This window comes from Arachis ipaensis, chromosome B02, assembly GCF_000816755.2.
Source record: "Arachis ipaensis cultivar K30076 chromosome B02, Araip1.1, whole genome shotgun sequence".
Lineage (NCBI taxonomy): Eukaryota > Viridiplantae > Streptophyta > Magnoliopsida > Fabales > Fabaceae > Arachis > Arachis ipaensis.
The window spans coordinates 75,528,286-75,541,700 of record NC_029786.2 but is presented as its reverse complement, the minus strand read 5'-3'; the positions used below and the strand labels follow the sequence as shown (position 1 = coordinate 75,541,700).

Below are 13,415 nucleotides of genomic sequence, written 5' to 3'. Positions count from 1 at the left end.
ATCACTATTGAACTTATTAAGATAAAAAAAATCATTAAATTAACCAAACTAATAACAAATATTGGATCATCTAATTAATTGAATTAATTCAATTCATCTATTCCTTTGTTGAATTAAACACAATGAGTACAAAAAGCAGGACAATGTAGTTTATATACACTTATAACGTTAACATATGAATGAAATGAGAAGAAAAATTTGATATAAACTTGATCTATAGAAAGTAGAAACATTAGAACAGGTGGTGAATGGTGTAGTGCCATTTCAGATGTCAAGAAGCCGAAAAGAATCCGCCACCACTTTGAGCTGATCTCGATATATTTTCCATCGTCTCTCATTGGCTCCCACAATTAACGGCCAGTACCTTCCTGCACAAATCAATGCACCTTATTAGTTAGCATTAGCACTAGACATGATTGATTGAGTTTATTGTTGATTTTATGGAACACTGAGATTTTGCTTGTATGGCAGATTAGTTACCATTTCCTATAGAAATTGTTGCAAATGAGGCACTTAAGTAATTTGGAGAAGTAAGCACATATTCAAATGAATAGTAATATTTTTCATCCACCGTTTTCTGTTATATATTCAGAACTCAAATTATCTTTAATTCATCATGATCATATATTTAGTTCATTCAGATAAGAAATAAAAATCAGTGAAAGAAAACCTCATGCATGTCATATATTGTTGGTCTTTGATTTGGTGCTGCATATCTATCTATGTTTGACCAAAAACGATACAACCTGCTTAAGTGTACAAATTTTTTTTTTTGAGTGTCAAAATAAAAATAGTGTGTATAAAGATTTGTAGACAATAATATGCAGCAACATCACCTCTTCCAATTATATTAGTAAAATTATACTCACAAGATTAATAACGTAAGACAATTATATTTTGAACCTTCCAATTATATTTTTTTAAGAAAAAGTCTAGGGCCAGCAACTTTGTTAAATTCTAGCCAGCATGTAACCAGCAAAGAAAAGTGAGTCATTAGATGAAATCTCAAACCAATCTCACACCAATAAAACCATCATTGATGGCTATTTGATTGCTACAAATTACAAAAGTTGCTGGCCTTAGCATTCCTCTTTTTTTAAACTTACATCAACCATTTAATTAATTTTGGCAATTAGTAAAATTATACTCACAAGATCGAAAACAATAATTTTTTCGTTGATAACATAATAATGATTTTTGTATAACCTTATGTTCCGGGGCTTACCTAGAACCGGACGGTAGTTGGGCTTGTTTGTGAGGCCCAAGCGCTGGAAGAGTGTGGTATCCGACTTGGTTTACGCATGGGAGCCACCTTCGAGTTGTGTATGTGAAAGAATGGGGGGTGGTACCTGCAAAGACACTCCGATGCCTAAGTCAGCATGGGGTTAAGCAAGTTTTGAGAGTATTGGAACTTAGTGATACCTGAGGAGTGTCAGTGTATTTATAGTGGTGAACCAATAACCACTGTTGGAGTAGTGCCACCTTTTTAGGTGGATAACCGTCCCCTTTTATCTAGGAATTGTTGGGATATGGCTTCTAGAAGTGGGTTGAGAGATTTTAGGGGCATTTACTTATTTTAATAAGTGTTATCTGCCAGCTATCTCTTGAGCCCGACTTCTTTAGAAAGAAGTCTGTGTTGAGTCCGACCTCTTCTGAAGAGGTCAGTGAATAACAAAGGCCAATCTTTGGATTGGGTCTTTTGGTGTATTTGGACCTGGGCCATAGCGTTAGGTCAGGGTAGGAACAGTGCCCCTACTCGAGTCCGATCTCTTTTGCTTATGAGTTGGATTCGAGTATTGAACTCGGGTCTGTAGCCGACGTGATTTTTTAAAACCGACGTGATTTTAAATTTCTTAACCACCAAGTCTAATCAAGCGTCGCGTATGTTGGGGTTTTCGCATTTATACGTGGGAGCAGTTACATTGGTAACGGCGCGTTTCTTTAATGATCGCGTTAATTTACCCTTATGCCCCTGGCGTGTTATAAATAATTTTCCCTCTTTAAACGACTTGTTTTTGGCCAAGTCATTTTTCTAGAACTAATTTGTATAACTCGTTCTTTCCGAGTTTTTTAAGGCTTGTAGGCTCTGTATGATGGGTTTTAGCACATCTTACTTAACGAAAGAATATTTCTTGTCCTAGTTTCGTACAGCTCATCTAAATTCAAGCTGTTTTTAGGATTCACAACTTGTTTCAGGTAGAACTTGTTTATTTTGAATCCTTTTAAAGTATCAGATCATCTTTATAACCATCGAACTTCTTTGCTTTATCCATTGTGTCCCTGCTCGAGGTTGAGCTTTATGAAGTCGGACTCGAGCAATCAAGCAGAAAGGATTTTCGAATGAAGCCTTTTTTTTGTTGAATTCATTCATTCTGAGTTTTTTATAGATGACTTGTTTTTTATACAAGTCACTTTTTTGAAGCAGAACTCGTTATATATCAAGTTGTTTTGCGCGATTTGTTTTAATACAAATTGCTTAGATCATATGGTTATTTTTTACTCGATTTTGTTCAACTCATGGGTTTGAGTTGTTTTAAATCATCAAGCCGTATTATAACCATTGGACACCAATTTTTACCTCGTCGCTTTATCCGAGCGATCATTGAAAAGGTCAGCTCGTGATTTTTGCGCTTTGTCGAGCATAAATTGGCGCCTTAGGTGAATGGATTATATGCTTATTCCCTCCCCTTTCTAGTTTTTACAAGGTTGTTATCCTTGTGTATGATATAACTTGTTTTATCCAAGTTGTTTTGGAGGATAGTTTTTACGTTTCGATTTTGTTCAAAAATATTTACAATCCTTCCTTTTTAACTCATTTCTATACGAGTCATTTGGTTGAAGTGATTCATTTTGATACAAATCACTTTTTAATGCTTTGCTTTAATGATTTGTTTTGATACAAATCACTTTTAAAGCTTTGCTTTTAGATAGACACGACTTGTGCTTAACACAATTTCGTTGAAAATATGGTTGACTGGCTCAACTCGTTTAATCCGAGTTGTCCTTATGTTGTTGTGAATGCTAGAACAAATTTTCTTTGAACAACTTGTTTTTGTGAAGTTGTTCCATTTTATACGACTAGGTCGTTTATTCGTAGAGATAAGATTGTGGGCTTGAGATCTTGTACGATTCATTCATGTGGGTCGAGTTGTTAAATCGTATTTATGCCTCGAGGGGCATATTTGGTTAAGTTACTTTTGCGACTTGTTCTAAACACAACTTTTTCAGCCCGTTTGGCCCGAACTGTTTCGAGGTGTCTTCTTTCCAATTCGCATATGTAACTTCTTTCCACCAATTGGTTCCTCGTCGCTTCATCCAGGAGATTTCTATATGATCGGCCTGTGATTTTTCGCGGTTTATCGAGCTTCAATTGGTGTGTGTTAATTGTAGAAAATCAATTTCCATAAGAGATTATGGTATCTCCTTATATTGGAGGTGTGTCGCGACCTTGGCAGCTTTTCACCCTTGAAGTTAGACACTTTGTAGTAGCCCTTTTCTAAGATTTCAGTAATCTTGTAAGGTCCTATCCAGTTTGTTGTCAGTTTTTCTTTGCCGACCTCTGTAACCTGATATTATGTCTTATCGGAATGAGGTCATTTGTGGCAAACCTCGTAGCCATCCTTTGTCTCAAAATCTCTTTTTCTTATCCGAGTTTTCTCTCGAATTTCTGAAAGGAGATCGAGCTTTTCTTTTGAACTTGAAAGTTACCAACTTCCTTGTAGAATTTCTCAAAGCCTCTTTTCTTATCTGAGTTTTCTTTGGAAGGAGATCGAGTTCTTCTTTTGTGCTCTGATATCATTATAGAATGTTGTCTTTGGTTTTTAATAATTTTGGACTTGGCTCTCGTAATAAGCCAGTGCCCCTACTCGAGGTCGAGCTTCATAAAGTCGGACTCGAGTATTCAATCATGCCATTCTTGAATCTTACTATTTGTTGCTATGTGACTTTTACAAGTTATTTTGGACTCTCTTTTTGGGAGGTCGGATAACTTGTTTTATACTTGTTGTGTCAACTTAGTAAGGTCGGATACTTATTTCTTGGCTTGAGGAGGCATTCTTATAAATCGTCATCCTTTTTCAATTTGTTTTAAACAAATTGTTGTGAGGTCAGGTTTACATCCTCTTCTTGTTGATGTTTGATTATGATCACGCTGTCCTTAAGTTATTTGTGCAATTCGTTTTAGGTTTGCCCCTTGCCAGCTTGATTTAGTACAAGTGGCTTAATGAGGTCGGACCACGATTTGCATTTATAACTTCTTACACCACTTTGGATCTCGTCACTTCAAGTCAGAAAAAGTGTGCATTAGGGAGTAAGGTGCACTTTCTAGCTGTAGTATCCCTTTTGTTGTAGACATGGCACAATCTAGGTAGATTGTTTTCGAGTAAGTCGAGTATGTTGTAGTACTTCTTTTTCAAGTCTTAAGTGACTTTGTTGGGATCTTTTCATTTTGGTGTTGGCTTTTCTTCGTCCGATTTTGGCCCGATGTCATTTTGGATCAAGACGAGGTTGTCAGTTGAGAAATTTCTTCGTATGACCTTCTCATGGCCATTTATGCTTGGGATCTGGTTCTCGAAGTCGTATCTCAAGAAAGAGGTCGGATTTTTCTTTGTAAGCTCTAAGCCTATCCAACCTTGTTGTAAAGTCAGACCTTAAAAAGGGGTCGGACTTTTCTTTGTGAGCTCTAAAAGAGGTCGGATTTTCCTTTATAAATTCAAAGATTTCGACCTCATTGTAGTCTGACCTCTAAAAGAGGTCGGATTTTCTTCGTAAGATCTTAAAGGAAGTCGAATTTTTATTTGTAGAATCCCAGAAGAGGTCAGATTTTCTTCATAAGCTTGGATCCTTAGAAGAGGTCGGATTTTTCTTTTTAAGCTTGGAAAGAGGTCAGACTTTCTTTCTAAGCTTGGAGGTTTTCGACCTCAATGTAGACTCTGATCTTTAAAAGAAGTCGGAATTTCTTTCTGGTAATCTTCGAGATTTTCGACCTCATTGTAGAGTTGATCAGGAAAGAGGTCGGATTTTTTCACAAACTCCAAAAAGAGGTCGGATTTTTCTCTTGTCGGCTCTAAAGAGGTCGGATTCTTCTGAGCAAATGAGGTTTTAGACCTCATTTGTAGAGTCTAACCTTTAAAAGAGGTTGGACTTTTTCGTGGGATCTAAAAGAAGACGGATTTTTCTTTATTAGTCTGGAGGTTTTTGACTTTATTGTAGAGTCTGACCTTTAAAAGAGGTCGGACTTTTCCTTCATGAACTTTGCAAGAGGTCGAATTTTCTTTGTGAGCTCCAAGCTTATCCGACCTTGTTGTAAAATCTGACCTTTAAAAGAGGTTGGACTTTTCTTCATGAGCTCTCTAAAAGAGGTCAGATTTTCTTTGTGAGCTCACAGCTCATCCGACCTTGTTGTAAAGTCTGACCTTTAAAAGAGGTCGGACTTTTCTTCATAAGCTCTCTAAAAGAGGTCGAATTTTGTACAGCTTTCTCCGACCTGGTGGACTTGTTTGAAGTTGCTGAGATAGTTATGTGGATCAGTAGATCCATCATAGGGATCCATGTTGGGATGTTGAAAATTTTTTGGAACCTTTGCACGCATTACCTCTTTAGAAAAAAGATCATCCCCTCCAATGAAGACTGGGCCTTTGTCACCCCGACTTTCTTTTTTCTTTGGATCGGATTCCAGTTTTCTTCCTGGAAGTCATCCATCTTTATTGGTGTGCAAACAACATCAAATTCTACCACAGGAATATTTCTTTCCATATTCATTGGCAGTGATGTAATTTGTGAGCAACCAACGAAAGATGTACCATGAGAATTTTTTGTGTTATTCACTGCTCTGTTGTAATTGACATGTGAATCCACTGAAGAAAAAACTGGTTTCGTCACTCCATTGTCGGATTGGATTGCATTCAAATTGGCTGATGCTGCTTTTTTTTTTTTTTTTTTGCATAGGTTGAAAAGAAAGGTTTCATTATTTTTATCAACAATGTTTTCCCTTCTTCTTCAATTACTGACTAATATGGGATATTTTATTTATTTATAAAACATGTGTATTTGGAACATGCAACTGCTCCATTCCATGAGTGGGTATCATGGATTTTTCTGAGATTGTAAGTCGGCACAGATGTCATTGTCCATCCTATTTCACGAAGAGGTTGAGATTAGTCACGTTCCCTTTTCCTCTTTTCTTTTTTTTTTTTTTTACGTAACTTATTTTGCCAATTGAATTTTTTGAATTGAAAATTATTTTATTCCATTGACTTTTGAGTTCGTCTTGGTTTGCTTTCTACAATGGCTTTGGGACGGTGCTTTCTTCTCTTTTGTTTGATATATTTAATCCAATTTAACTTAGAAGTAGAATCATCATCTCTATTTGATATCCTCTGCCCATTGGGAGAAATTTTTACGGAATTTCTGGTATCCATAGAAACTGTATTCCAGCTTCTTTTTAACATGCTTGCATCTTATTCATGTCTAGTGGTTGTCTGACTATGTTGTTGATCATCCGCCATTATCAGGAGTTGAGCTCCAGGTCCTCGGCAACGGCGCCAATGTTCCGGGGCTTACCTAGAAACGGACGGTGGTTGGGCTTGTTTGTGAGGCCCAAGCGCTGGAGGAGTGTAGTCTCCGACTTGGTTTACGTCTGAGAGCCGCCTCTGAGTTGTGTATGTGAAAGAATGGGGGGTGGTACCTGCAAAGACACTCCGATGCCTAAGTCAGCATGGGGTTAAGCAAGTTTTGAGAGTATTGGAACTTAATGATACCTGAGGAGTGTTAGTGTATTTATAGTGGTGAACCAATAACCACCGTTGGAGTAGTGTCACCTTTTTAGGTGGATAACCGTCCCTTTTATCTAGGAATTGTTGGGATATGGCTTCTAGAAGTGGGTTGAGAGATTTTAGGGGCAGTTACTTATTTTAATAAGTGTTATCTGTCAGCTATCTCTTGAGCCCGACTTCTTTGGAAAGAAGTCTGTGTTGAGTCCGACCTCTTCTGAAGAGGTCAGTGAATAACGAAGGCCAATCTTTGGATTGGGTCTTTTGGTGTATTTGGACTTGGGTCGTAGCGTTGGGTCAAGGTAGGAACACCTTATATATTCACTTGAAGCAATTATATTAGTTGACTAACTAGTAGATTTTTTATTGATTATTATTTGCACCACATACAGGATAAAATATTTTTTTTCCAATTGAATGTATTTTTTAAAAATTTATAAAAATATGAAATAGAACTTTAACTATTATATAAAAAAATCATTCTAATAGAAAACAAATTCATACGATAAAAGCAAATATCATGTTAAACAAAAGCTAATAACAATTTATCAAAAATCGAATTATCAACTTGCTCCAACAAAATTAAAACGAGTTGAGTACCTACGAATACGAGTTGTGTTGCCACTCTTATTTATCCCACTGGATTTTTGATAAATTGTTACCGACTTGTGTTTAATATGATATTTACTTTTATGGTATGAATTTGTTTGTTCTAGATATAATTTTTTTAATATTAATTTACATTAAATTTTAAATTATTTAATATTTTTTAACTTTATATTAAAAGAGGTTTTAAAATAACTATTAAAAAAGAATTTTATTCCTCTCAATAAATCTTAGATTACTAAATTATATTAAGAATTATCAAAACATAATATAAGGTTAGTTTGGATTAGTTTCAAATATACTTTTTTTTTAAAAAAATATATTTTTTAAGAAGTTCTATTTCATATTTATATAAATTTTTAAAAAATACATTCAATTAGAAAAAAAAATATTTTATCCTATATGTGGTGCAAATAATAATTAATATAAAAAATTTACTAGTTAGTCAACTAATAATATAATTGCTTCAAGTGAATATATAAGGTTATACAAAAATCATTATTATGTTATCAACGAAAAAATTATTGTTTTCTTATAAAAATTTTATTCTCAAAATATATCTCATATATATACATATATGTGTATGTGTATATATGTATGTATGTAATTATGGATGTATGAAATACTTATTGCATGTTATGAAATACTCCTACCACAAGTTGGGTATCGAATTCCAATGAATGTCACACCCACATTTTGGTTTGATTTTTTCGAATATGTTTTGTCTTTACCTTCTGGATTGACCCGTGACTGTGAGTCTTCAAAATTCAAAGGTGGGTGCGGGTTGGTCACCTCTACTGAAATGCCGAAAAGTGAAAACTAATAGGTTTTTTTTTTTTTAAGAAAAACTTTTTTCGAATATGTTTATGTAATTATGTATTAAGAAGGTTTGCTATACTTGAAAGTCTCTACATAAATAAAAAAAAATTCAGAATATTTTATCAAATTAATTGCAGTTGTGCACTATCAAGTGTTTATAATATAGCGCTACCCAAAAATCACATATTATTCTGGGATAATAATTTTATAATGCTTGCAGCAACTTTAAAATTTTATTATATGACTCTTTTTAATTATTGTATATTTGTGTAATTGTCTTTTGTTTCGCTATCCAGACCTTTTTATATAAAAATATGAAGTAATTTTATCTAATTATACTTTGTAGAACAAAGATATTAACTAATGAACTGGACTATATGAAAAACATAATGACACTATAAATAAAGTTGTTGTCCAACTATCGATGATTTTAGAATATGGTGGGGAATAAACAGGTGTGCACACCTCCAAATTTATGCATCTCCCTAACAAAATAAAATATATACGGTAGACATTTATAACCAAAATAATCATGATAAATAAGAATATACAGCACAATTAAAATTAACCTAATCGAAATCTGAAATTCTATCGGAGGGCAACACGGAGACTCCAAGGACATCCTGCTGCCTTTTACTTGCAATGCTCATGATACTTTAATCGATACGACTCGACGACTCGGTACTCAACACTTCTATAGATGTTGTAATTCTTCACACCTTGCAATACTGCCTCTCTGCTTTTGAATCTGTGGTCAACCCTAAACTCCACACCACCGTCTATATTGTAATCGTTTCCGCCCATGTCTGAAAATAGAGTTTTCTCGTGCATTGCATCAGGATCCGATGTATGATAGTGACTTGGTACAACTAATAAGGCCGAAATTGCTTGTAGGACAAATAGAAGATACTAAATTGATGTGTCTACCGGAGTCTCTAGTACAAACTCTTTCTCGTCATCATCCTCAAAAGAACCATTATCGTTGATATCGATAATATACTCTTCTTTGGACTCCTCACCGTCCACATCCATATCTACTGCTGGACTACTACAGTGATGGTGGTACAAGAGGTGGGTCATCCTGGACAAAATTTGAATGGCAGATCTATCACCACCAACATCACCAACCTCCACAGAAACCTCCATCACTTATTCCGCTATGATTCTTCCGTGGATGTCAAACATGAGACGCACATGTCCATCGCCATGGAGCCAAAACAGACGAAACTGAAAAACTCCATTTTCCGTCGGTGCTAGCAACCTATACTCAATCTTCCAATCTCTTTTGTCCTGCTAGCACCGATATTCCTTAATATTATACTCTTTAGTTTAGAGAAAGAATTTACTCTTTAAGTGCAGAACAAAATAGGATTATCACACTCAAACATCACCCAGTATCACTATTTCTCATATGATTATTGGAATACACATTTACTACCACATATCCACTAACACTAGACATTTTTTCTTCAGTTTTGGAAGAAAAATAAAAGAGAAGAAGAAGTGAGTTGTTTGTGGAGAATACAAATAGTTATAAATCTTTTTATAGTTGATCAAAATTTGTTGTACTGTATTTTATTTACAATGAAAATATCATAACTCTTCGTTTATCTCGTTTATAGTATAACCAAAATAAGTATGTATATTTCGTTTATATTGTAAACAAGATATGTGTTGATCATTATCTTCCAGAAATTATGTTTGCAAATGTGATACATGGACTTCGTGACGTGTCTTATCTCGTTTATATTGTAAATAAGATATATATACTTATTTTATTTATACTGTAAATAAGGTAAATAAGACAACATAAATCGGTAAAAACACTATAAATTATCTATTTTTGTAAATAAAATATTTATTTTATTTATTTAAAAAAATCCAAACTTATTGCGGTTATCTTTATTATATTTTTCTTTTGTTTTATTTTTATCCTTTCATATAAAAAAAATAAAAAATCTCAAACTTAAAAGTTATGAATTAAAATAAAATAATTATTTTATGAAAAATTTTGACATGATTTTAGAGCAAATCGAATCATTTGTTCTATCTCAAATATTATTTGACATTTTAGAAATGAATGATGTTATATGTATAAATATTTTTGTAATCAAATTCAATTAAATTGGTATAAGTTCAATGAAAAAATATGGGTATATGTTGGACACACGTATCATTTTTTTTCGTATTTTTTGCAACATATAAATTTTTATTGAAGAGCACAAAACTTATTAATGTAGCACATAAATTTTTGAAATATAGCACATAAAATTTATACATAATACAAACTTATCGATATAGTATACAAAATTTTTCATATAATATACAAATTTTTCTACAACCACACAAATTTTTACTGTTAATGTGTTTTGTTAGTTGGGTGAATTAATGTTCTAGTTATATAATTTTCTAAAAATTTTTGTGTTGTACATCAAAATTTATGTGTTATTCACTAAGATATAATATACAAATTTTTGCATATAGCACATAAATATTTGAATACGGCACATAAATTTTTGCACAAGCACAAGAATTTTTACATGCAGTACACAAATTTTGCTATGAACGTATCTTGTTTGTTGGGTGAGTCAATGTTTTGAATATATAATTCTCCAAAAATGTGTGTATTGCACATTAAAATTTCTGTGCTATGTACCAAAATTTTTGTGCTGTACACCAAAATTTATGTGTTGTGCATATTTTATTGGTTGAGTGTCAATGCTTTAGAAATATGGTCCTTCAACAATTTTTGTATTGTATGCTAAAATTTATGTGCTGTGTACCAAAATTTATATAGTATGCATCAAAATTTCTGTTATACTTTTTTTAACATTTGTAGAAGAAGAAAATGAATATGACAAGGACCATAATAATGATAATAAAAGGTGATGAGGAGGAGAAAAAGAGAAAAAGCTAAACAATAACATCAAGAGGAAGAAGAAGGCGATGACAGTGGCAGTGGCAGTGGCGACAACGACAACAACGTTGAAGAAAGAAGCGCGCAAAAGAACAAAAAAATGACGCGACAATGATAACGAAAACAACGCTAAAGAAAGAAGCGCGCGAAAGAACAAGAAAATGATGCGACAATGCCTAGTATTTCGTTTTAGGAATAAAAAGTTATTATTTTTGTTTTAAGTTAAACTAGTGTATGTAACCATATAATACATAAAAATGTTTAATTTTTTATTTACACATGCAGTATATTTAATAAAAAATATTCTTTGATATATTTATCTTTAAATTAAGTTAATATATTTTTTTATTTATGTCAATATTAAAAAAAAGCACATAACAAAAAATTTACACATGGGAGCTCATGATTAGTAAGAGAGGCATGCATCATTTGTATTTGTGTGTATTGATTGGGTGTGCATCTTGTATTTGGCTTGCCTTGTTGAATAATTGTATCTCTATACTATTTGAACTACTTGCTTTATTTGTGTATTTTTTGTATGAATTTCGCTAGGGAGCCAATGGAATATTTGTACAATGTGTACAATGGGCTATGAGTTAAAAAATGAACATCACCCATACTATTCAGAATAACCATCTGGGTACCAGGGATAATAAACATCTCATGTTATGAAACCACTCATCCCAAAAGCTGAAGCTGATTTTAGGGTTCACCAAGGATCGAACTCTTGAGCTTTCAGATCTAGAGCTCTAATACCATATCATGAAACCACTCATCCCAAAAGTTTAAGCTGATAGGAAAAGGTAACACTAATGGTTATATCTCTAATACTGAATCGGACATCTCTAAACCTCCATTGTACACATTGTACAGATATTCCATTAGCTCCCTATACTTCCTCTTTTTGTATTGTTTTGTATCTGTTTGAACAAATGAGAAGTCCTTTATGCTGGCGATGGTGACGGTGAGTGCTATTCTTGATGCGATATTAATGACTAGATGATTGAAAAATGGAATGAGTATTGATTGATATGATAACTCCCTAGGTAGATGCAAGGGTTGTGGTTCACCCCACTTACTCTAGGTTGAGACTAAATGTAGAGAATAATTGATATGAGACCGATGATGAGATGAGAATTATAACTTTGAATCATAGCCAAGTTTGGCGAGTTGACAATCTTTAGAGATTGAGATGATTAACAGATAGAAAAGAGATTATGGCGGTGTTGATTTAAGGCTGATGAATAAATTGTTTAACTTAAAATTCTTAGTCTGTAACTGCGAGAGAATTATTATTGTATTAAGGAACTTTATTAATGAAAAGACAAGTAAAGGTTAAACTTAAAGTATCTATTAGAGTTTTCCCTGTTTGGTTTAGAAAAGAACCCTAGGCTTGAAGCTTGTGTTGATTGGAGTTTAGGATCGCCTAACAGGTTCATATCTTTTTACATAATCACTATTTGGAATTATTACTCTGCTGAGAACGTTCGGATTCTCACCCATTATCGGATTTTGTTTTCAAATACAAGACATGACGCACCTCGTTGAGCGTGCCAATCGAATCTCTTGGGACGCAAAGACTTCTTTACATTGTGTACTTTGTGCTTATTATATTTATATTCTCACATTTTGATCACATACTTGTACCCTTTTCAAAAGTTGATTTATGGAAAACACGTATTTTATTTACTTCTGGTTTGTATTATATTTTCTAGTCGGCCTTATTTTCGCAGGTCGAGACTAGTATTTATTATGGATCTCCTTTTGAATCATATATATTTCTGTTGTTTCTGTATATCATTAACATTTCGAGTGCAATGCACTTATTATTCTGTCATCTTTTTTCACAAGCTCCTAACTATATTATTATCCTTCAAATACTATGTATGTACCTTTAAGTTTAGGTGTCGTAATGTCTCGCCACTTTTGACTTACGACTATAGCGTCAGGTTTTATGTGGTAGGATGTTACACAAAAAAAGTTACAAATTAAAAAATAAAAAAATTACCTTGACTCTAAAACTCAAACTCATAAATCATAAAAGAAAAACTATATAATCTTTAGTAGGACGAAATTAATTATAAAAATTGATATAAATATCAATTTCATACTAATTGATACACATGTGCACAACAAAATTATTAATTTAAATATCATATAAATGTTTATTATGTATAAATTATATTATAATAATTGACAATTAAAATTATTAACAATTAAAATAGTTTATTAAATATTAATTTTCATATAATTATAAAGAAGATATTTTAAAAAAAAAACTGAAGAAAAGAGAAATAAGTAAT

At 33.1% G+C, this 13,415-nt stretch overlaps 1 protein-coding gene across 1 annotated transcript; it reads right to left on the bottom strand.

Annotated features, from left to right (window-relative positions):
- LOC110269251 (photosynthetic NDH subunit of lumenal location 1, chloroplastic-like) lies at positions 208-8,999 on the bottom strand. Its single transcript, XM_021116954.1, has 4 exons — positions 8,851-8,999; positions 671-746; positions 481-577; positions 208-368 (listed from the first exon to the last, which is right to left on the bottom strand). Exons 1-4 carry the CDS (start codon positions 8,997-8,999, stop codon positions 265-267), a joined length of 426 nt encoding a protein of 141 aa, XP_020972613.1. The 3' UTR covers positions 208-264.

What these genes read in the sequence shown, in the direction of transcription:
- LOC110269251 (XM_021116954.1), bottom strand. Translation starts at nt 8,999, where the DNA reads ATGGGCGGAAACGATTACAATATAGACGGTGGTGTGGAGTTTAGGGTT. An exon ending in CAATATATGACATGCATGAG is followed by an intron (nt 578 to 670) that starts GTTTTCTTTCAC and finishes AATATATAACAG; the next exon opens with AAAACGGTGGATGAAAAATA. An exon ending in AACAATTTCTATAGGAAATG is followed by an intron (nt 369 to 480) that starts GTAACTAATCTG and finishes TGATTTGTGCAG; the next exon opens with GAAGGTACTGGCCGTTAATT.